The following is a 22,173-nucleotide window of genomic DNA, read 5'->3' as shown; positions in this document are numbered from 1 at the left end:
AACTGATTGCTTTTATTTGCCAATTTGAAGCTCTAGTAGCGCTTTACAATTCGTTCTTTGACGTGAAACTCCTATTAGTAGTATTCGAATTTGTATCTGAAAACTGCACGAATTCATACATCACGCATAGCACACTAGATTAGCGCGTGCAACGAACAGTCTGACACGTATTAAAACCAGTAACAAAACTGACCTCTCGGGTCTCTCTAGGACGTTTCTGAAAACGATTGCATTCACGTTTGTTACAATGGCACGCTAATTGTATAGCAATGACAGCCCAGCAGGTGTATGGTTGTAGAGTTTCCGATCGTCAGCTACCTAATACAAGTAAATGAACACAACGCCACCGTCTCGAGAAGGAACGTTGTTTTCAACGAGGCTTCGAGGGTTGCATCATCAACAAGTGACGTTAGCGATTAACCATAAAATTTTGCGGTTCGCGGGAAATGGTCTCAAGACAAGCACAAGGCAAATTGCGGCACTCAGAATTCGTGTAGTGTTCAGATACTAATTTAAAGGCCCAGACACAATGCATACGGATTTTACTACGTTTCGGAAATTTGACAGAAAACCCATGGAAAAACTATCAAATAGCCGTAACGTAGTAAAATCCGTATGCATTGTGTCTGGGCCTTAACACTCAGCACGTCACGTTTAAAATTAAATTGCAACGAAACTAAAAACAGTAGTATGTATAGTAATAGTTGTATAATGGTGTTTGGTTTGCCTGACACGTACAGCAAATAAGGATATACTACAAAAGTTCAATTCAATGGACAAAGTAGTCTAAGTCCCCCCTAACAAAAAAAAACAATAGGCGTTTCACGTCAAGAAACGAATTGTAGAAGGTACCGGTAGCTTCAAATTGATAAATAATAGCAATCAGTTTTATTGCACCTTTTTAGGAGAAATTTGATAAAAACGCATTTCAAAGCTTTTTGCTTCTAAAAAGTTACTAATTTTAATAAAGTTGTATGTATGTATGGATGGAGTTAGCCCCCATCACCTCAAGGGTTTCCCATTGTATGCAAGTAGAATTTCTGCAGAATCGAATTTATCTACCTAGCAACTTTCAAGTCAATGCTGTTCGCGAAGGACCAAAAGGGGTTGGGATAATCAATGTCGCTTCTTTAAATTGTCCTGGCACAATAGGCTTCATTTTTGACAATGCAAAATTCAGTACAATCGAACGATGTGGGGAGAGGACTGAAAATAAAAATCAGAGAGGTTGTGTACAAGACACGTACATCTATTCAAGTTATTCGCAAAATGTTCTGTACCTTACTGCCTTATACTGAGTTGACGGTCAAATAAACATTGACATCACTATACGGTACGGATCCCTTCTGCCTTGTCTTGTACATCATTTTCGAAAGAAATTAATCTAAATCTTTGTAAGAAATTAATCTATTGAAACTATGTAAAGAATTGCAGGCAAATAACTGACGCAAAGTAGCAAACGAAACGTTCAAATCTATTCATGGATAAAAGAGCCGTCGATTTTCCTCGCTTTGAGAATTACTGCGTTAAGTCGCATGCACAAATATCCCTTCAGCCCTGTTTCCTTGTTAGACAACAGTTTTGTACAAATTCTTGCAGATTGCAGTACCTATATGGATACAATCTGGCAAAAGGAAAGAATTACCGGTCACATTCTATAACGTTTCACTTTCAGGACATCAATTTGAACTAGATTCAATGTTTAAAGATAAACTCGGTTGAAAGAAAAGGATGGTTTCAAACTTTAACAAAATTGTTTACTTTTAGGACATCAAATTTGGCTAGGTTAAATGTTCAAGCGATAACATCGGTTGTCATAAGACGTAGTCCCACATCAAAATTCCCTGGCAACCCAGGAATAGTAAAGCTTAGCTGGAGCCATAAACGACACGTCTAATGGTTGCAACTTGTTGCTGCAGTGGGAAGGAAAAACAAGGATCGTTATGTGTTCTTTTCTAGCTTTCTCTGCAGCCGCAAAGTTCTTCGTGTGTGAAGAATGACCATTCACTAACAACAGTACAGGTTTAGCTTCTGTAGCGTGGACGTGCTGTATGAAATGGTCAAACCAGCTTTCTTGACGGATTACATGCAAATTTTGTTCCAGGTGGGACTCCGTGTTTGAGCGCTTCTGGCATTAACGAGCATCTTATTGAACGCTCTTGTCCTCACGGTGGATGGCTTACAGAAGGGGATCTTCGGATTTCGTTTCATAAATCTAGTTAGTCATTGATGTCCTGCCATTTTTTCTTGCTTATTGAAAGAATGAGTAATTATTTTACTTTCCACAAGTGCGAAAACCATCTTCCGCACGTCATCTTTAGTTATACGATAAAATCGGCTTTCCAGGTCAAGCAGGTGCTGCGAAAACTCCGATTCCTGCTCGGTCATGAATAGTCTTTCTTGGCCCTAGTTTAGAGCTTGCTATCATACCAGAAATATGATTCTGCAACGTAGCCATAGGAATTCCAAAAAATGCTTGAATATTTTGTCTACTACGCTTTCATACAAGCCTTCAGTTTCGAATAAATTGTAAGGGTTTTTGACTCCTTGAATGCATCTTCCGGTTATGCACTGATAACACTGATCAATAACTTCAGTCACGTCACAATTCGAAACCCTTGAATTTTTCACAATTTTCCATCAGTTTTCACCATTTTGATTTTAAGCAATGCTAACTAGCGACTTTTTTTTACTAAACTCTTCCAATAGTTTGGTGTTCACCATTGAAAATTAATTTGACAGATCGAAAAACGGTTCGATCACAGTCACAGCCAACTTTGTTCTCGATCCAAGCACTGGTTAGCGGACATCTTCAAAACCTAGTTCAAAACGATGCGGTCTCTCTCCGGGACTAGGACTTTTGATTTTTCCAGTTCATTTATGTATTTCCAGTTCTTCTTGCATTGATGACATTTTTCCCTCTTACTATTCTTATTACCGCATCTTTCAATGAGTCATACTAATAATTATAATAATAAAGTTTTTTGTTGTAAGCAATCTTTTTTATCTTTCATTTTTTTTTATCTTTTGTTTCTTCGTCTTATGTGCTTATGCTGCTCGTAGCGTGTGTGAAGTAGTCATGAATATCCTCTGAGATGACGACCGTGTCACACTGCATTGCTGCTGTGATTTTCATTTTTTCTTCTCAATCTTAAGAGTTTTCTTATATCTTTGTCGAATTTACTTCTAGAAAAAGGGTGTGAATCGAAAGGTGATTTAATGCTTAAAATGTACACTAAAAACAAAGCTTTTACGCGCGATAACGAGTTAACGAAAAAAAGATTCGATAGTGTTTTATCTCTTATCTTTTTTTTTGGGTAAATAATGCACAACTTCAACAGAATTAAAGGCTAAATAGACTTGACGAGGAGTAGTGTGGTTTGTGTTCCCGTTCACTTAACACTATAGATGATTTCGCTTCACTTCCAAACACAAGCCTTAATTCTTAGACGAATATAATATATGAATATAGCGTGTTTGTGTTTGTTTTCTGCTCCTCCCCTTGCTGCTTGCTTGCTGTACACACAGAGATTTAAAGCGGCTGCTTGCTCTTCTATATAGATTTCTATTCTTTTAATTTTTTGTTACTTTCGCACAATACCTCCGTTCGGGTTAGCTAGATTCAACAGGACAAAAATGGACATGTCTCACACATGGGGCGCTCCCAGCGGTTTCGGCCGGAAGGAACCGCAAAAAAGGCAAACTCGATGATGACACAACAAAGCGGGTCAAACCAAGCACGACGCGGATACGGGTGCGGGGCACAGGCTACAGGGCAACAAAAATGAACCACTTAAGCGAGCTAAAACCAGGCGCGACCGAGTTTTTCTGTTTTCCGCAGAACAACCGGACAGGAAACTAACCTCTATGCTTAGTAAGTGTGTTTGTGTGTGTGGGAGGGAGGTGGTGTGTGAGTCAATTTAATACTTTGCTTATGACGACACAATTAAAACACACAAAACTCAAAAATTTTCGTGGTGCATTTGGCTGGCTGGCTATCCGAGAATTAAATGGGAAATTAACGGGATGAACACTGTTGTTTCTGTATACTTATCCGATGAATGATGAAAAGTAGGTATTTGTTTCTTTATTTGGTTGCTTTGGGTTGAGTTTTTTTTTTTGTTTTGATTAACGATTATTATTCTGTCTCACTAAACAACCGAAAAACAATGACGACTGTAATGAAAGATTCCGCTTCAGAACGGCGGTCCTCAGATTCTAGTTATTTTTAAACATTTGTCAATCTCAGTTTAATCCTTCCTTCGTCACATTTAGTGCCTTGAAGGGTTGTTTGTTTTGTAGTGAAAAGTTTTACTTTGCTATTACTATGTTGCATGTTACTTCTGCTAATGTTTCTTCTGAATGAATGTGTCTGTGAGTTCTGCTTTTTTACCTATTGTTTGTTTCGTTTATTTTCCATTCAGTAATCACGACAATCAAATAAAGGGTAACAGAAAGAGAAATCGTTTTGTTCAGTTATCTATTTATTGAGTTTTTTTTTGTTTGTTTGTATTTTAATCGTAAACGTGATTAATGAGAACTCGTTTATCAACTAGATTTCAAGGTTCAGCTGAACTTGCCTTAAGACGGATCTCAAATTAATTTGGTTGAAAATAAAATGATTCGATTTTTCGTTAATATTCTTTTTTTCTTGCACATCTTATTTGTTGCTTGTTACATGCTTTCTCCCTCGCTAAGATTTATCAAGTTAAATAAATTAAAAATAAAACTTGTTTTGTTTTTTTTTACAATTACGATCTATCGACTTATTTCTCCTTGTCAGATTCGGCTTTTTTGCCCAGTGGAACGGCCGCTTTTACTCTAAAAATATATAGGAAAATCGTGAATGAAAAAGGACTTACCCTCGCCGTAAGCTCACGGTACTCACTTTTCGGTGATTTCAAGTATTTTGCTTCTGACAAGCTCCAAGTAAGCATCAATCGACTGCTTGTTGTTTTCGTAGACCTTTGGTAAGGTGAAGAGTGCAACGAATGCTGCAAAAGATAATGGAACAAGCAAAAAATTGGCAAATTAGGAATGATTTTCCTACGGTTTTGAGCCGTTGGGGGGCCTTACCAATGATGACACAGGTCATTCCGTTGAAAATGGCACCGACGTAGGTCAAGCAGTACAGGACAACGCCAAACTTGATTGAATCGACCAGATCCTCTACCAAAAAGAGACGACGCAGCTCCGACAGCAGAGCGTTGGCATGTGCCACGGCGACCGTGGTCAGCTGTTGAACCTTCTCCTGCGACAGTGTTAGATCGAAGTCCAAGTATTCCCTGCAACGGGAAAGAATCCAGTTCAGACTTTGAAACGAGATCAGTTCACACCGATAGATAGCACTTACTTGAAGGGATGTCCCTCGGAGGTCTTCTGCACTGCCTGCAGTACGTTCTTATAGATTCGGAACGAAACCGTTCCGAACAGAACCAGCAGGGAAACGTAGGAAAATACACTGATCAGCGAGAACAGTGACATGGCGATCAAGATGGTCAGGCCACTGCCGAAGACGATGCCGGATTTCTTCACATCGCGCCAATAGATCAAGGATTCCACTGGAATGAGAGAAAGAGAGGAGTAAAAAGATGATTAGAACAGTCTTAAACTTTTTCTACCGTAAACAAACCACATGGATTGATTTTATCGGGAATACATGTAAACAAGTAAATTCAAAGTAAAATTCGTCCCCATATAAACAGTAGCTGTTGTTTCTATTTCTAACTTTCGATTGGTTGAGTAATGCATCCAGCACCGGAAAGGAAACAGCGATAATCTGCTAAATTGGTAAGGAATTATTCAGTCGTCCACCCTGCTCTGTTAGTAGGTACGAACGACCGGAGGAAAACTTGCACGGGAAACTACTGCTTTTTTCCCTGCTAAAATTAGCAAAAATTTCTTCCAAGTTAACTAAAACAGTTACCTAGAGTCAAATTAATAAAAACTTTTTTCATATTAGGTACCTACGAATTTTTCTAATTTTTCAATTATGTTGTTATACCCCTCCAATGTTATTGCCCGAAGCTGTAACTAAGGTGCTGTTATTAATTTAGTTGCATATCGGTTGCTACGATCATAGTAAGCCACGCGTGAGAGTAGACGTAAAATTTTTCGCTGTCAAAAACCTTCTCAGACATTTTACCGATTGACTTTCGCAATAAAGTTTTCTAGTTTGAGAGTGTTTGTTAGTGGCCATCAATTATGGAAATAATCCTTCAGAGCCTAAATAAAAATCCGCCATGGGAAAACTGTCAGAATAGCATTGACACACAATTCTGGTTGGCTCTTTAGTGTGTCCAGCTATTGATGTAAGTTTCGAAGCGTTGAAAACAACAGACAGAAGCGAAGGAATATGCTGGAAAAGCTCCGATTGTACGGTACTGGAAATCGCAAAAAAAGACTGCATGGTGCAATCACGGTGCTACAAGTAGAAAAAACAAAAACAATAATCATTTAACGTTGATTCTGTACCGAGTTTCTGAAGCAAGCCTTTCTTGAGCTCTCCCCCGGTAAAAAAGTGGCTAAAAGCAAAGCCATGGGTATAAACGTCCTTAAGAACTTGACCCTTTTATTATCGACAGACTTCACAGCCGGTTATTAGAGTACAGCAAAATTACGGGGCAAGTGCAAATCTCCTATTGATCGCTTAGTCGAGACATGAACATACGATGACGGGCTTGTTAGGACAGCATCGTACCCCAGAGCTAGCTGGGCGGTTGAAAAAGTGGCTAACGAGTTCAAAAAATCTATTCCAGAAAGAGATGACCATCCTTGAGTTACAGAACATTATTCATCGGAGCCATGGTGTTTCAAACAGACGGAGCACCATGCCACGCCTTGAAGAACCGTACTCAGAAGAACGTACGCAGCATCTGCCGTTTTAGAGGAAAGATATTTGGCCATTGGCCATCATGAAAATGAAGGGCAAGGCTTGTCACAAACGCCACTCATGTACAACAAACCTCAGACAAGGAATAACCCTCTCTGTTCACGTCTTGAGCCATAGTAGAAAATTGAGCGTCAACAGAATGCAAACGAGAGGGTAGCATGAGACAGTTAAAAGCATTCAGGTGGCGTCATAGGGGTCAAAGAGAGGATTTCCCATATTTGCGCCTTAGATATTTAAAGCCACTATTTATTATCATCTGCTATTTTGTGTGACTTGCTGGAGCTTGCCTCACTTTGTCTGCCTATCAAAGAATAGGGTAATCAGATCGCCATTTACACTGATTTGAAAGCCGCATTCTACTGTCAACTTGCCTGCCTTTCTCGCTTTACTCATATGAACACAATCGTAGAATCGCCGTCGTTGAATTGGGCTCACTGCAATCGAGATGGTTCCAGAACGGTTCTGGTAGGTTACACAAGGTAGCATTTTGAAACCTTTGCTATTCTCGCTGTGCGTGAACGTGCGTCACGTTATACTGGATAGCTTTCAAATGTCATTTAGACAAAACTATACCTTTATCATTAATTGCCTTGAGAAGGTACACTAATAGGCGTAATCCCGTGACGAAGCGTGCTTTCAACCAGATAAGGGCTTATAACCGGTACCTATATTCATGCTTCGTAAACAGGACGATTTGAGAAGAAACCCAAACGTTAAACGTGAACAAAATGGCCCTCCTTCTGGTATGTTTTTCGGAGATTTAGTGTCTGATTATATCCAAACTACCTGCAACATGTTTGCTAGACGCTTGTCTAGTGTATTTAGTTCAAAGCGGCTTCAACTTCACAAATTTGGACTTCCTCATTTCTCGACAGCGGACATTGAAGCGGAACTTCTGAAGTTGAAAACCAACTTTAGTGCGGGTCCAGATGGAATCCCGTCTGTTGTACTCAAAAAATGTGCTGAAGCATTATGTAGGCTGTTGCAAAAGCTATGCAACATGTCGCTCGAACAGCGCAAGTTTCCAGAGCCTTGGAAAAGGTCCTACATCTTTCCTATCTACAAAAAGGGAGATAAGCGTGACGTAACAAACTACCGTGGCATCACTTTGCTATGTGCCGGCTTTCGGAAGAAGCTTTTGGAGATCCTCGAGGGAAAACTGCTGTTTAGTAAAGTGAAGTCTTACATTTCCAGAAAGCAACATGGTTTTTTTCCTAAACGCTCAATTAACACGAGTCTACTGCCGTTCTGTTCATTTTGCCTACGTCAGATGGAAGTTGCAGCTCTGGTGGACACAGTATATACCTTAAAGCCTTAAAGCTGCTTTTGACCGCGTTGACCATCAAATACTACTTCGCAAACTGAGACGATTGGGCGCATCTGAAGGCTTCGTGTGCTGGCTTCAAACGTACCTTACAAATCGTCAGCTTGCAGTAAAGTAAGGCTCCGCTGAATTGTACAGTTTCTGCAATCAATCTGGAGTTCCACAGGGAAGTAACTTAGGGCCGTTTTGTTATACCGCCTGGCCGCAAGTTATACGCTGACGGTCTTCAAATATTCATCACTGTGCGGTCAGTGGAAGATTGCAAGATCTTATCGACAAGTTTACGGAATGGTGCCGCTTAAACAACCTCATCATCAGTGTTTCTAAATGTTCAATCATCACCTTCACTCGCAGCAAAACACCGATCGTGTACATCTACCAAATTGGAGGGGCTGGTCTGGAATTTGTCAGTGTTGTTATGGACCTAGGAGTTGAACTGGATGCTAAATTGACCTTCCACAACCATTACTCGAACATTATTGCTAAAGCAAATCGCAACATCGGTTTTATCATGCGTGTTGCCAATGAATTCCGTGATCCATATTGTTTGCGTGCTCTTTACTTCTCGCTTGTACGATCCATTCTGGATACAGCTTCTGTGGTATGGAGCCCGTCTACAAATGATTGGTGAGCTAGAATCGAAGAAGTCCAACGGAGGTTTATTAGACACGCACTAAGATTTCTACCCTGGTCGGGCCCTCGTAACCTTCCTCGTTATGAGGACCGCTGTAAGCTGCTGAATATCGAAACGTTAAGCAAAAGAATGGATCTATCTAGAGTCGTCTTTGTCGCCCAATTGTTGAATTCCGAAATTGACGCTCCTGAACTTCTGGCGTTGGTAAACATAAACGTAATGCCTCGACCGCTAAGATCTCGTGGATTTCTTCGGTTCGACTACCACCGCACTCAATACGGACAGCACAAACCAGTCCAGGCGATGTGCTCTGAATTTCATGACGTTTACGACCACTATGACCTTTCTATAACGACGAACGCTTTTAAAGCTAGAATTAGATCTAATTCTGAGACTGGCAAAATTTGCGGAATGCTACCCTGGAGGAACCTTGTTGCGCTACCTTCTCATCATGAGGCACTTTGTCTGCTAGTTGGGATTGCGCCCTTTGAGCCGCGATTGGTGCTTTTGACTGTCCTTATAGGCGCTTCTGTTGGGTGCTTCTTGACTACCCTGCTGTTCTGTCGTGGCTTCAGATTCGTGTCGATTCGTACCGCACTAACTATGGACTTCATAAACCAATTTGTTAAAACTTGCTTCATTTAGAATTGGAACAACCTTTTGCTCCTATTGTGGGGCTCTTGGTGGGTGGATTTGGAAGTTCTTGGTGCCCACGTGTCGGAAATTTTGTTAGCTTCACCTATGTATTTTTGACATTTCGCAAAACGAACTGCGTGGTAAGCTTTTGAAGACCATGAAGAGGAATGCCAATCTGTCGGACCATAATTTGACCGGCAAATTCGGTGCTGCCCATAGTACCGTGAGGAGAATTCGACTCCGGGAAGGAATCAAGTCGTATCGAGCTAGCAAAACCCCAAAACCGAACCATGAAACAGAATAGTGTGGTCAAATTCCGTGCTCGAAAGCTATAGGACCGGGTGCTAACCAAGTTCGACGGGTGTCTTCTGATGGACGATGAAACCTACGTCAAGGCTGACTTCAAAAATTTTACTTGGCGACGGCTCGGGAGGATGTTCTAAGCAAATTTAAACTTGTTTTTGCCAACAAATTTGCACGATAATTTATGATTTGGCAGGGCATTTTCAGCTGTCGCAGAAAAACGAACGTTTTCGTTACAAATAAGACAATGACGTCGGAACTGTACCAAAAGGAGTGTCTCCAAAAACGATCTTTACCGTTCATTCGATCCCACCACCATCCCGTGATGTTTTGGCCAGATTTGGTAAGCTGTCATTACAGCAAAGTCGTTCAAGAATGGTATGCAGTCAAAGACATCAATCAGATGAAGACCTGGTGGAATAAGATGGACCCAACGAGATGGACGAAGAAAGTGTGCGCCGCCTAATGAGCCATATTACAGGAAAAGTTCGAGAATTCCTTCGAAACCGTGACGAATAATTTTATCCGTATTTTTTTCGAAAAGTATGAAGAAAATGCTACATTTTTGTAAGAAAAGATTTTGAATTCAATAATAAATAACTGAAATACACGCAATTGTTTTTGTTCCAATATTATCTGAAGCAAGCTTAAGATCGCTTGGAGTGACATCGTCGCGAAAATAACGTGTCATTTAATCACTTTTTGTGCAATTGTAAAATGTGTATAGAAAATCAAGTATTGTATAGATAAGTGATTTATTGATTTTGAATTATAATGTTATGTTTATAGGCTTTTTTAAAATATACTGAGTTTTTGTGCCACTTTGTATAAGACAATGAGCTTTACTCAAGCTGGCTTCTCCCAGTCTATTGCACACTTCATTAAAACTTAAAAGCGGACGAAGGAAAAAGTTCAAAATAAAAATATGAACAGTCCAAACCAAACCATTCTGATGAATTGACATTCCCATCCCAGAACTGAGGACAGCTAGGGTTATGTCAAGCACGTATTTCTGGTGGCAGGTTTCTCGATGTGAAAAGATGTAAAAGCGAGTATCTTCAAATTCCGCCTGGATAAGATGGATTGTTTGCTTTCAAAGAAACTTATTTGCGATGAGAAAAACTGGAAAACTAAAAGGGGACAGGGATTCGACAGAAAAAGAAGCAGAAAACGGAAGGAATAATAAAAAAAAGAACAGAGAAATGCAATCAAGTGGAAAAGAAAATGAAAAAGGGCAGAGGGGAAGGAAACTGGGAAAGGAACTGACAGGGATATGTGAAATTGGGACATGGAAATGAAAATGAAAATAGGAAGATTGAATAGAATTTAATAACAAATCTATACCTATAAAGAAGGATTTCTGTCTGTCTGTCTGTCTGTCCTGTGTTCCTTATAGAATCAAAAACTACTGAACCAATCGGCGTGAAAATTTGCATGTAGAGGTTTTTGGGGCCAGGAAAGGTTTTAGTGATGGTTAGAGACCCCTCCCCCACTAAGAGGGGGGGCTCCCATACAAATGAAACACAAATTTCTGCATAACTCGAGAACTAATCAAGCAAATAGAACCAAATTTGGCATGTGGGTGTTTTCGGTGACAAGAATTTATTCTAGGGTAATTTGAGACCCCTCCCCTCTTTATAAGGGGAATTGTAACTCCTCTCCCCTTTAAGAGAGGGGGCTTCCATACAAATTTCCTCATAACTCGAGAACTAATCAAGCAAATGGAACCAAATTTGACATGTGAAGGTTTTCGAGGGTAGGAAAATTTTCTACGGTGAATTAGGACCCCTCCCCACTCTAAGAGGGGGGGCTCCTGTACAAATGAAATACAAATTTCCTCCTAACTCGAGAACTAATCAAGCAAATGGAACCAAATTTGGCATGTGAAGGTTTTCGAGGGCAGGAAAATTTTCTACGGTGAATTAGGACCCCTCCCCACTCTAAGAGGGGGGCTCCTGTACAAATGAAATACAAATTTCCTCCTAACTCGAGAACTAATCAAGCAAATAGAACAACATTTGGCATGTGGGTGTTTTTTTTGGTGACAAGAATTTATTCTATGGTGAATTGAGACCCCTCCCCTCTTTATAAGAGGAATTATAACTCCTCTCCCCTTTAAGAGAGGGGGCTTCCATACAAATTTCCTCATAACTCGAGAACTAATCAAGCGAATAGAACCAAATTTGGCATATGTGTGTTTTTGGAGACAATTTTTTTTTCAATGATGAATTGGGCCCCTCCCCACTTTAGGAGGGGGGGGTCCTATACAAACGAAATACAAATTTCTTCATAACTCGAGAACTAATCCAGCAAATGGAACCAAATTTGGCGTGTAGGTGTTTTTGGAGGCAAGAATTTTTTCTGTGATGAATTAGGACCTCTTCCCACATTAGGAGGGGGGGCTCCAATACAAATGAAATACAAATTTCCCCATAACTCGAGAACTAATCAAGCAAATAGAACCAAATTCGGCATGTGGAGGTTTTTGGAGGCAAAAATATTTTCTACGGTGAATTAGAATCCTTCCACACTTCAAGAGGGGGGGCTTCTACACAAATGAAATACAAATTTCCTCATAATTCGAGAACTAATCAAGCAAATGGAACCATATTTGGCATGTGGGTGTTTTTGGAGGCAACCATTTTTCCCATTATGAATTAGGACTTCTTACCTTTTTAGGAGGGGGGGGGGGGGCTCCCATTCAAACGAAATACAAATTTGCTCATAACTTTAGAACTAATCAAGCAAATGGAACCAAATTTGGCATGTGAGAGTTTTAGATGGCAGAATTTTTTTTCTGTGGTGTATTACGACCCCTTTCCCTTTTAAGAGGGTGGGCTCCCATACAAATGAAATACAAATTTCCTTATAATTTGAGTACTAATCAAGCAAATGGAACCAAATTTAGCATGTAGGAGATTTTTGAGTCTTGAATTTATTTTATGATAGTTAGAGACCTCTCACCCCTGTGGTAGGGGGATATGGACTCTCATACAAATAAAACAGAAATTTTTGCGAAACTCAAAAACTAATCCAACTCGAGAAATTCGAGACTCTTCCATAAAACATTAATCAATAACAAGACCACAAAAACTATCTATAGTAACACTAGATCATTCAGGACGAGCCGGTCGCGAGTGTTGCCGGTGACCCGCCGTCGGAAGCGCCGCCCACTGGGGGGCTTGCAAAACTCGAGATAGTGACAAAGATCATCCGAGATTCATGATTTATGTACAACACAGGTTAATTTGTGGCAATACGAAGTTTGTCGGGTCAGCTAGTAGGGAAATAAATGAGAAAGGCGACCCAAAAAAAATTATTAAAAAGGTCAAAGAAATGATAGGGCGAAACGAGAAAGAACTATTGCGCAAGTGTAAATATCAAGGGTATTGAAAAAAAGAAATGAAAAAAGAAAGTGGGAAACCATAAATGTAAAAATTAAAGCAGAGGAGCGTTTGGTGCGACCACCGCTTCTACCACCGAGAAGATAGACGATTATCGACTGCATTGTTGTAGGACCAAACTGTTATGGTGCCTACCGTCGGGGCACGCTGGCGCTGGTGCGCATTGGACAAAAGGTAGGAGTCACAACGACTTGTTAAGCGTACCTACGTATTCCCCCCCCCCTTACCTTTCCACTCTTTCCCCTTCATTTTCCAAACAAATTTCATTACTTTCCCCTACCGTCCCTTCATCAATTTTAGAACCATCGTTTCAAAAAATATTAATAAAATATGTTTGACCGCATTTCAAGGTCAAGACTAATCACTCGAGGTTGCTCTAAACCAAATGATTAACAAAACCAAAAAGAAAAGGGAGAATGTAAGTAATATTCGGGAGCGGAACGAGAAAGATAAAGCGAAAATGGAAGAAGAAAATGAAAAAAGAATATTAAAAAGGAGTGGAAAATGTGCAATCGAAAAATTAAATAAAAAATATAGAAAAAGGAATCTTTGAAAAATAAACGTAAAAGATATAATGGAAAAGATAAATGAAAAAGAGAAATTAGAATGAAAAAATAAACGGTAAAAAAGAAAAATGGAATAAAAATCGGAGAGTGGAATGAGGCAATGATAGGAACGAAAAATTGGAGATAAAGAAGGACGAAACTATGGGAAATAGCCAATAGGCATAAAAACCGAAAACAAAAAATGAACCAAGAGAAAAAGATATAGAAGAGGGCAAATACTTCCCCTTCCAGGGGGAGAAAAAACTGAATGTGGAACAGAAAAATGAAAAAAAAAATCAGAAAAATAAGAGAGATACATGGAAAGAATGGCAAAACAGGAAGGAAATGAAAAGCAGAAGCAGAACTGAACAATTTAACAATAGCAAATTGAAAGAAAAGAAAAATTAAATTGATAAATGAGAACGAAAATCCGTTCCGAAAAATTGTTGTACAACTTTACTGAAGACAGCATACTTCTTTGAACATATTTGAATAAACAAAAAAAATTCTCACTATTCTTCTTTTGTCTTTTGGTTTCTCCTGATTTCTGTTCCATTTTCCATTCTTGTCTCGTTCTTCCTCTTTCCTTTGCGTTCTTTCTTCTTCTGTCCCGTATTCCCTCTATTTAATTTGTATCGTTTTCCTCCCTTTTTCTCTTTTTTCTGTCTGTGGTTTCCTCTTTCTCATCTGCCCTATCCCGTTTTTTCAGTCTTAATTTTCCTCTTTTCTGCCCCGTTTTACGTATCTTCCAGACTGATTTTTTGTTTGCTGTACTGTTAGTTCCTTTTCTTTTTTTCGTTTTCGACGATTCCTTTCTACCTCTTATTATGTCCTGCTCTTCCTCCTTTTTTGTCCTTTCTGTTTTCTGTTCCATTTTTTCTCCTTTTCTGTTCAGTTTACCCACACATTCTTTCTCGTTTTCCTCGTTGTCCCTCTTTTTCTGTCCAGTCTCTACTTTTTTGCCCCGTTTTTCCTTTGTTTCCAGTTTGTTCTTTTCCACTTTTTTCGCTTTTTACGTCCCGTTGTTGAGTTACGATTTGTTCCTTCGTTTTTCTTATTTCCATACCAGTTTTTTTCTTCGAGTTCTCTCTCGTAAGTTTATTGAAGTTTAACTTCAATTACGGAATCAATGTGCTAACGGTAGAACTGGTAGGAATCTTAAGCAGCTAGCTATTTTTTTTGACTTTGGAAGGTTGGACCGTAGATAGACCCCGTAGATGGATAACAACTTACCCGAAACCGGTTGAAGATAACGAACATAATGAGAGGAAGAACGGAACATACGAAATTGAATGAGGAATAAGGAACAAATGAGACAAGAAAAAAATACAAAGAAAGAAAAAATAGGAAAACCGATGCAGAAAAGAGAAAAACAAGGAAAAACGTGAGAGAAAAGGTGGGAAAACGGTAGAGAATAAAAGGGAAAATGAGACAAGAAACGATCGCAAACGAAAAATCGCAAACAAAAAGTCCATAAAATTTATAAAAAAACACGTCAATAGTGAAAATTTAACAATATATTTGGACATCTGCAACCAGCTAAATTTAGCAATTAGCAATGCATTTGAAGAGTACAATTCAAAAATTGAACTTGAAATAAAGTCCAGTCCTAAAAACTTCTTTAATTACTAACGCATCTTGATGAAAGTGTTGGGGATAGCTCGCAAAAGATTTGTAATCTCTTTGCAAATTTTTTTCAAGAAATTTATACAACATTTTCTAAAGAAGTTCGCGATCGCGACTGTTTTTCATTTTATCCAGAATTTTCAATGGATATAGGCGTCAACCAACTTCATGCTCAGGATATTTTTCGGGCTTTAAAAAATTTAGATGCCTCAAAAAGCCCTGGACGGGATGGAATCCCTCCAGTTTTCATAAAAAAAACATTACAATGGAGCTTACAGCTCTTTTGTTTTGGCTTTTTAACTTATCACTGGAATCTTTTCCAAAAAATATGGAAAAGCTCATTTCTAGTACCTATCTTTAAATCGGGTCGGAATTCTGCCGTACGTAATTATCGCGGTATTGCCATAATCTCTTGCAATCCCAAACTTTTCGAAGCAATTATTAATGAAAAATTATTCCTTCAAATTAAAAAACAGAATTACAGAAATGCAACACGGTTTCTTCAAAGGACGCTCGACTATGACAAATTTACTGGAATTCATAGACTGACTATTCATGAATGCAATGGATAATGGAAGCCATGTAGCAGCACTTAACACGGACTTTAGCAAACCATTCGATCGCATTGACATCATACCAATGCTGCTTTTCAAATTGCAAAAGATTGGAATTGAACCAGGGCTTCTGAAATGTCCTGAATCGTATTTATCTAATCGCCAACAAATAATTAAATTTTACGAAAAGAACTCGAATCCAATTCAAGTCATTTCTGGGGTCCCTCAAGGTTCTCATTTGGGACCTCTTCTTTTTATTTTGTATGTAAACGACATTTCCTTTATTCTCAAGGAACCTAAAGTGCTAATATGTGCCGACGACATGAAGCTCTTTTTGGAAATAAGAAATGAAGAAGACATCAATGTATTCCAGAATGAAATACACATATTCTATGTATGGTGTAAAAAAGCCTATTAGAACTAAATGTAAAAAATAAAATCTAATATCATTTAGCAGAAAAACGTGCTTTAGCAACATTGACGTGCTTTTGTCACCGAATATTTATGGGGGGAATGGCAGATAAAGCAGATTAGTTTTTACCGAGAAAGTGTAGCTCTAGTCTATTTGGAAAAGGAAAGATAAAATAGTTCAAATAAACTAAGACTAGTTGGGCAAACATTTGAAAGAATATAAATAACCGCTTTATCACATCCGCAATTTAGTTCGTAGTCATGGGGAAACTAGTGGTGTTTTGTCTTTCAGTAGCCATTAGTCTCAGTGCGGCGCAATACGACAACCAGTTTCAAGGTTAGTTTTAATTTTCAGTTTCTGCACTGAAAAAAAAATATTTTGCCTCATTTTTCGCAACTTGCTAATTTTAGCATCCCTTGGTTGTCTACAATACAACTCAGTCGATGGTTACAATGGAATGCATCCATATTTTTCAATGGCTAACTTTCGGCACATTCATTCTACGGCCAACGTGACCCGAATTCGACTGGGAGTTCTGGCAAGAAATGATGGCCATCTTCGGCTAGCACCGGTTGCATACCCTTATGACAACGTTGAAATGCATGAAATTGGTAAAATTGAAAAAGGTTTTGCTTTTAAATGGCGGTTAACCAAAAGAAAATTCTATTTTCCAGTTCTCTCGGGTTGGAACAACCAGCGGATCGCAGTTCGTCGGTACATTCGAACAGCACCCAATAGCACCAGAAACCAAGTTGTTTTGCTCGAGCAAGCCAGCAATGGTTTGCTCTCGCAGCTCAAACCATTGTATGTTACGATTGAGTTCTATCCCAATGGAAGAGTTAAATTGTACAGAGATGGCGACGCCCGGCCTTTGCTGCAATTTCAAGATCCAAAGCTGTCTTTCAATTACATCGGATTTAGCAATTGGGATGTTCCGGTGGTGTATTTCTTTGATTGTCCAGTAGGTCCAGCTTGAATCATCGGAGTAGTCGGAATTGTTGGAGAAGATAAAAAACAAGGTATTTCCCATATTACAAGGGTCATGTTTCTGATATCATAAATCTATTGAGTAAATTATAAATTGGATTTTTTAAGAGAAATAAAATAATTCGAGATTCCTGGCATATTGTGTAATTATAATAAGTACGATATCCAATCCGTTTAATCCGTTAATCCGGCTTTTGTGCTCCCTGGTACATGCTTCATTTCGAACGGAACGTTGTTGATGCAACAATCGAAATAAAAATCTCGGCTTTTACGTATAGCAGAATTACGCGTAATAAGAAAAGGAAGTTAAGAAAAATGTGCAATACAAATTTACTATGTTTTCCATGGAAAGCAACTCGCATAGAAAAAGTAAATTAGGATTTCCCATATATGCGCTTTAGGTTTGTTTATAGATTTACCCTGAAATGTGAAACATGTTTTGTCCATATTAAGTGAAGTATAGCTTTTGTCCAACAATTCAGTTTTCCAAGAACGATAGACCGACAGTAAAAACTCCTGGAGGATAATTAACAAGGAAAAAAGCGATGGCTGGCATTAAGTATGAACCGTAGCGACAGAGGGTAACCGCCCGTCAATGACACGCTAAACTTAACGCCGAAGTAGGTGGGATAAGAGTAACTTTACCGACAATCGGCATGGATGGAGAAAACGCATCCGCCAATGCACAGCTGGGATTATTTTATCGAAAAAAGCTGGTTGTTTGATGAGGTCAACTTTTAATACCAATAGATATATTTTTTTACAAAGCCTTGGCTGTAACCAAAACCAGGCCTCTGACAAAACGCCGTGTATTTTCGTCGTGTAGAATCCTAGCTCGCTCCCTACACGATTTGTACAAAGCTGTAACTAATTCATGTGCGAGTTAAAGTACAGCTAATGCGAGCACCTTACGAATACTCTCTTATCTGTGGCAGGATTTTTCCGTGGGCCCAAAGTAGAAGTTGGTGTTATAAACCTAAAAACACTCCTGACCAAACGATGCACAGATGTCAGTGCCCTGGTTAAAACTCCAGCGCGGAGGCGTTTGGTCATACATTCCGGTTATTTCCGTAAATTAAGATTGTCACAGCAAAAAAGTGTTTTTCGTCAAAGTTATAGAAAATTTCGATGAGTACCACGAAACGAAAACAAATTGAATAGAGAAGAAAAGTAGAGAAAAAGAAACAGGGACGTAGGGAAGGGAAGTGAGAAATGAAATAGGGAAATGTGAAATTGGGGTAAGGAAATAGAACAATGGCAATTGAAAAAAAGAAAGATTTAGGACGAAACGAAGAAGCTACTGAGCAAGCGGGAATGGTAACAGGATATGAGAAAAAGGAAATGAGAAATAGAAGGAGACACAAAACCGAAAAAGGTAAAATGAATGGCAAAGGGAAGAAGGAAAGCACTAAAGCAGCAGATGTAAAGCAGAAGTGAATCAGAAAAATAGCGAAGGAAAAGGGAAAGAAGAAACCAATACAAGAAAACGGAATGAGAAGAACAAAGTGAAAACCGGAAAAAAATAAGGAAAAGCATAACTCAACATAGTTTTGGTCTATATCGAAATTTTACAATTCATCTTAATTTATCATTCTTCGCACCAGACACTTCTTTCCTTTCCAAAAGAGTTTACGTCATGACCGCGTATAGTTTTATAGGAGTATAAATAAAAAAAGAAAACACACTTGATGGTTTGGTGGTTTAATCACAAGACTTGTCGAAGCGACTGTCCGCAACGCACTGCTTGTTTCTATCGCACTGACCGAGTAGATAACAGTCTGTCTTCTCAGCGACAGAAACAAAGAGCAGTCACTCAAAAATAATATTGTCGCATAGAAGTAGCTTAGTGATTAAAGTATTCGGGTGCCAACCGAAAGAGTGTGGGTGCGAGCCACACCTACAATGGTAAAATTCCAAAAAAAGATGAACAAATGGAAAAAATAAATGACAACGAAAAATTGTAAGTCATCTAAAAAAGAAAAATGAAAGAAATATAGGGAATAAGAATGAGCAAGTGAAATAAGAAAGAATAATGGGAGATAAAAGTTGAAAAAGAACCAAAGAAATAGCCAAATGAGATGAGAAATGTTGAAAAACTCTTCTTCCAGAGAAATGAAAAACAGAGAGATGAGTTTTCTCTTCTCAGGGAAAACTTAATATGGGTCGCCCAAAATGATTAAGAAAAATCAGGAAAATAAAACGTAAAGGAAAACGAGAAACAAAGGAAAAATGGAAATGAAAGAGAAGGTAAAAAAGTAAATAAAGAGAACCATATCAAGAAGAGTACCAGTAATTTTTGATAAATGACAAAGATTCTGAGTTAAAACCACTTAAAAAAGAAACAGAAAAAAAATGATAAGCACAAATTGGACTGAAAAATTTAAGTACACTAAACTCGCTTTTTATACGGTTTGTTTTTTTACGCCATATTCAGAATTTATACGGTTTTTTGACGCGAATTTCGGAATTTTCACGGTTTTTTTTTTGACGCAAATTTCGAAACTCACACAGTTTTTTACGCGATTTTTGGAATTTACGTGGATGTGCTCTGAGTTTATTGTTATGCTTATTGTGGGTATGAAATGGGGAAGGACTAGGAAAAAGCGCCCCACATAGCCTTAGCCATCTCAAGCCCCTACCTAGCGCCTCCACGTGACCATACCTCTAAATACTTCAGTTTGTATAATTGAGTAGCCAAGCTAGGAGCAAACTAATCTATTTTCAGAAAAAGGCGCTATATCCTTGGCCAATTGCAGGCTGGCTTCTGGTCTAAATGCCATTAGTTCATCCCTGAGGGTCCGAAGTATCACTTAACCATTATTAGCAAAGACACTCCCAACGACTGCAAATAAATCATTATCTATGTATATGGGAAGCGTTTGGTACGGGAGGACCACGCTTTCTTCCTTTCCCCTTTATTTCAAGGAGTTCAATGGAATTAGGTATTTTTTCTGGTTCCACTTGATTCCTTGGAGTTCTCTCTGCGGTACATGCTGCGCAGTTGGCCTGGCCGTTGACAAGAAAAATGATTGATTCAAGTAACCGTCATTTTCCAGAATGCCTTCCAGAATTGGCTGCGTTAGTGTGAGATTAGATTAGATTAGCTCACGAGGTTTTCTTACGCGAATTTCGGAATTTACGCGATTTCGATTTACGCGAAACGTATCTTTCGCGTAAAAAGCTACTTGAGTGTATTGCAAACTTAAGGAGAGGAAAACGGAAATAATAAATTGAAAAATTAGACGATGGGTAGAAAAGTGGGAAAGAAGATCGGATGAAAGCAACAAAACAAAGTTAGAAATGAAAAGATAATAGAGAAAAATTGGAAATAGGAAAACGGAAAATAGGAAAAGAAGGTTGCAAAGTAATATGGGTAACGGAAATCGAATTTTCAACTGGAAAGAAAAATCAGAAAAGGAAATGAAAAAAGACAGGCAAAGGAAAAAAAAGAAAAGAAAAAAAGAAAGAGCGAAAAGGAACAGGAAAAGAAAACGGGAAAACGACATTAAAAAGGAAAGTTGAATAAAAGGAAATCGAAGAAGGAAATGAAATAAAAATATAGAAAAAGAAAAGTGTGGAAAAGGAACGTATAAGATAGCAAAAAAAATGGGGAAAAAATAAAAAGCGTAATGGAAAAGCGAAATGAGAATGAAGAATGGTAAAGGAAATGAGAACTGAGAAAAAAACGGAAGAAAATATTACTTCCATTAAGGTGAGAGAAAAATTGCAGTAAAAAATGACAGAACTAAAAAAATATAGCCAAGAGAAATGAGAAACGAAAACGAAAGTGGCTTGATAAGAAAAAAACACAAAAATGGAAATATTTCCACTTCTAGGGAAATTAGAAAAAGAAAGCTTCTACTCTTTCTGAGAAATGGGTGATGAAAAACTGACTATGGAACGGAAGAGACAAATGAAAAAGAAAAGGCTGGAAAATAAAACGAAAGAAAAACAGCGAAAGGATGAAAAGAAAAATTATAGGCAAACAATTATAAGGAAAGACAGTAATCGGTAGTGCGACTGAAATTTTTTGTGAACTGCAAATTAATAAATTAGACTACAGATAGGCAGGAAATAGAGTAAAACAAAGTGACAAAAAGGATTGAATGGCGACCAAGAAAAGATGGAAATGAAAAAGAAATTGAAAAAAATTGAAAAATTCATTAGGAAAAGAATATCAAAAAAGGGAGCGAAAAAGAAAAAAGCAATACAGTAATGTTCCGGTTTTATCAGTCCCATGTTGAATTTTGGGTTGACAAAATGGGGAAACTGACTAAATCGGGATGTTTTTTTCGAAATTTAAGACTTAAAACCTTGCAATATCGAGGACTTTTATTAAAAATTAATTTTTAACCCTCAATTGATCAACCGAAAGCTCAACACAATCTATTCAACCGCGCACAGCACACTGTTCAGAACCTTTTTTGGTGCGCATTAGAGTTTTGAGTGGAAAACTTGGTTTTAGGTTTACGCTGGACCAGTCCAGCGCCTCTGTGGTTCAAAGGTACACGGGTACCAGTGAGCGACACGCCCTGGCAGGTGTTGTGGGTTCAAATCCGGTTATAATCTCTGATTACAGCTTGGTTCGACCCATGCACCTTCCAGCATTGGACAAAAGATAGGAGTCACAGCGACAACTTGTTAACCATAGCTACCTATTACCCCCCCCCCCCTTCCTTTCCACCCTTCCCCTTCATTCCCGAAAAAATCCTTCTTCATTACTTTCCCTTACCGTCCCTTCATCAATTGTAGAATCATCGTTTCAAAATAAAAATTTTAAAGCATATTATTACAAGAAATTTGCTGAAGACAGTAACCTTCTATCTCTTCAGCAAAAATAGAAAAATCCTATCATA

At 38.5% G+C, this 22,173-nt stretch overlaps 1 protein-coding gene across 2 annotated transcripts in view; it reads right to left on the bottom strand.

Moving 5' to 3' along the window:
- Positions 1-2,844: 2,844 nt before the first annotated feature.
- LOC128744061 (reticulon-1-A-like) overlaps positions 2,845-22,173 on the bottom strand; it is a 34,993-nt gene continuing 15,664 nt past the window's right edge. For both annotated transcript variants that reach the window (XM_053840819.1, XM_053840818.1), the window contains exons 2-5: positions 5,354-5,561; positions 5,077-5,285; positions 4,889-4,994; positions 2,845-4,821 (exon numbers count right to left, since the gene is read on the bottom strand). In XM_053840819.1, the coding sequence (XP_053696794.1) occupies positions 4,767-4,821; positions 4,889-4,994; positions 5,077-5,285; positions 5,354-5,561 (578 nt within the window). In that variant the 3' untranslated portion in view covers positions 2,845-4,766. The remainder of the gene's footprint in view (positions 4,822-4,888; positions 4,995-5,076; positions 5,286-5,353; positions 5,562-22,173) is intronic.

Source organism: Sabethes cyaneus, chromosome 3, assembly GCF_943734655.1.
Source record: "Sabethes cyaneus chromosome 3, idSabCyanKW18_F2, whole genome shotgun sequence".
In the NCBI taxonomy this organism is placed as follows: Eukaryota; Metazoa; Arthropoda; class Insecta; order Diptera; family Culicidae; genus Sabethes; species Sabethes cyaneus.
The sequence above is the reverse complement of the archived record's forward strand: the minus strand, read 5'-3'. Positions and strand labels throughout refer to the sequence as shown.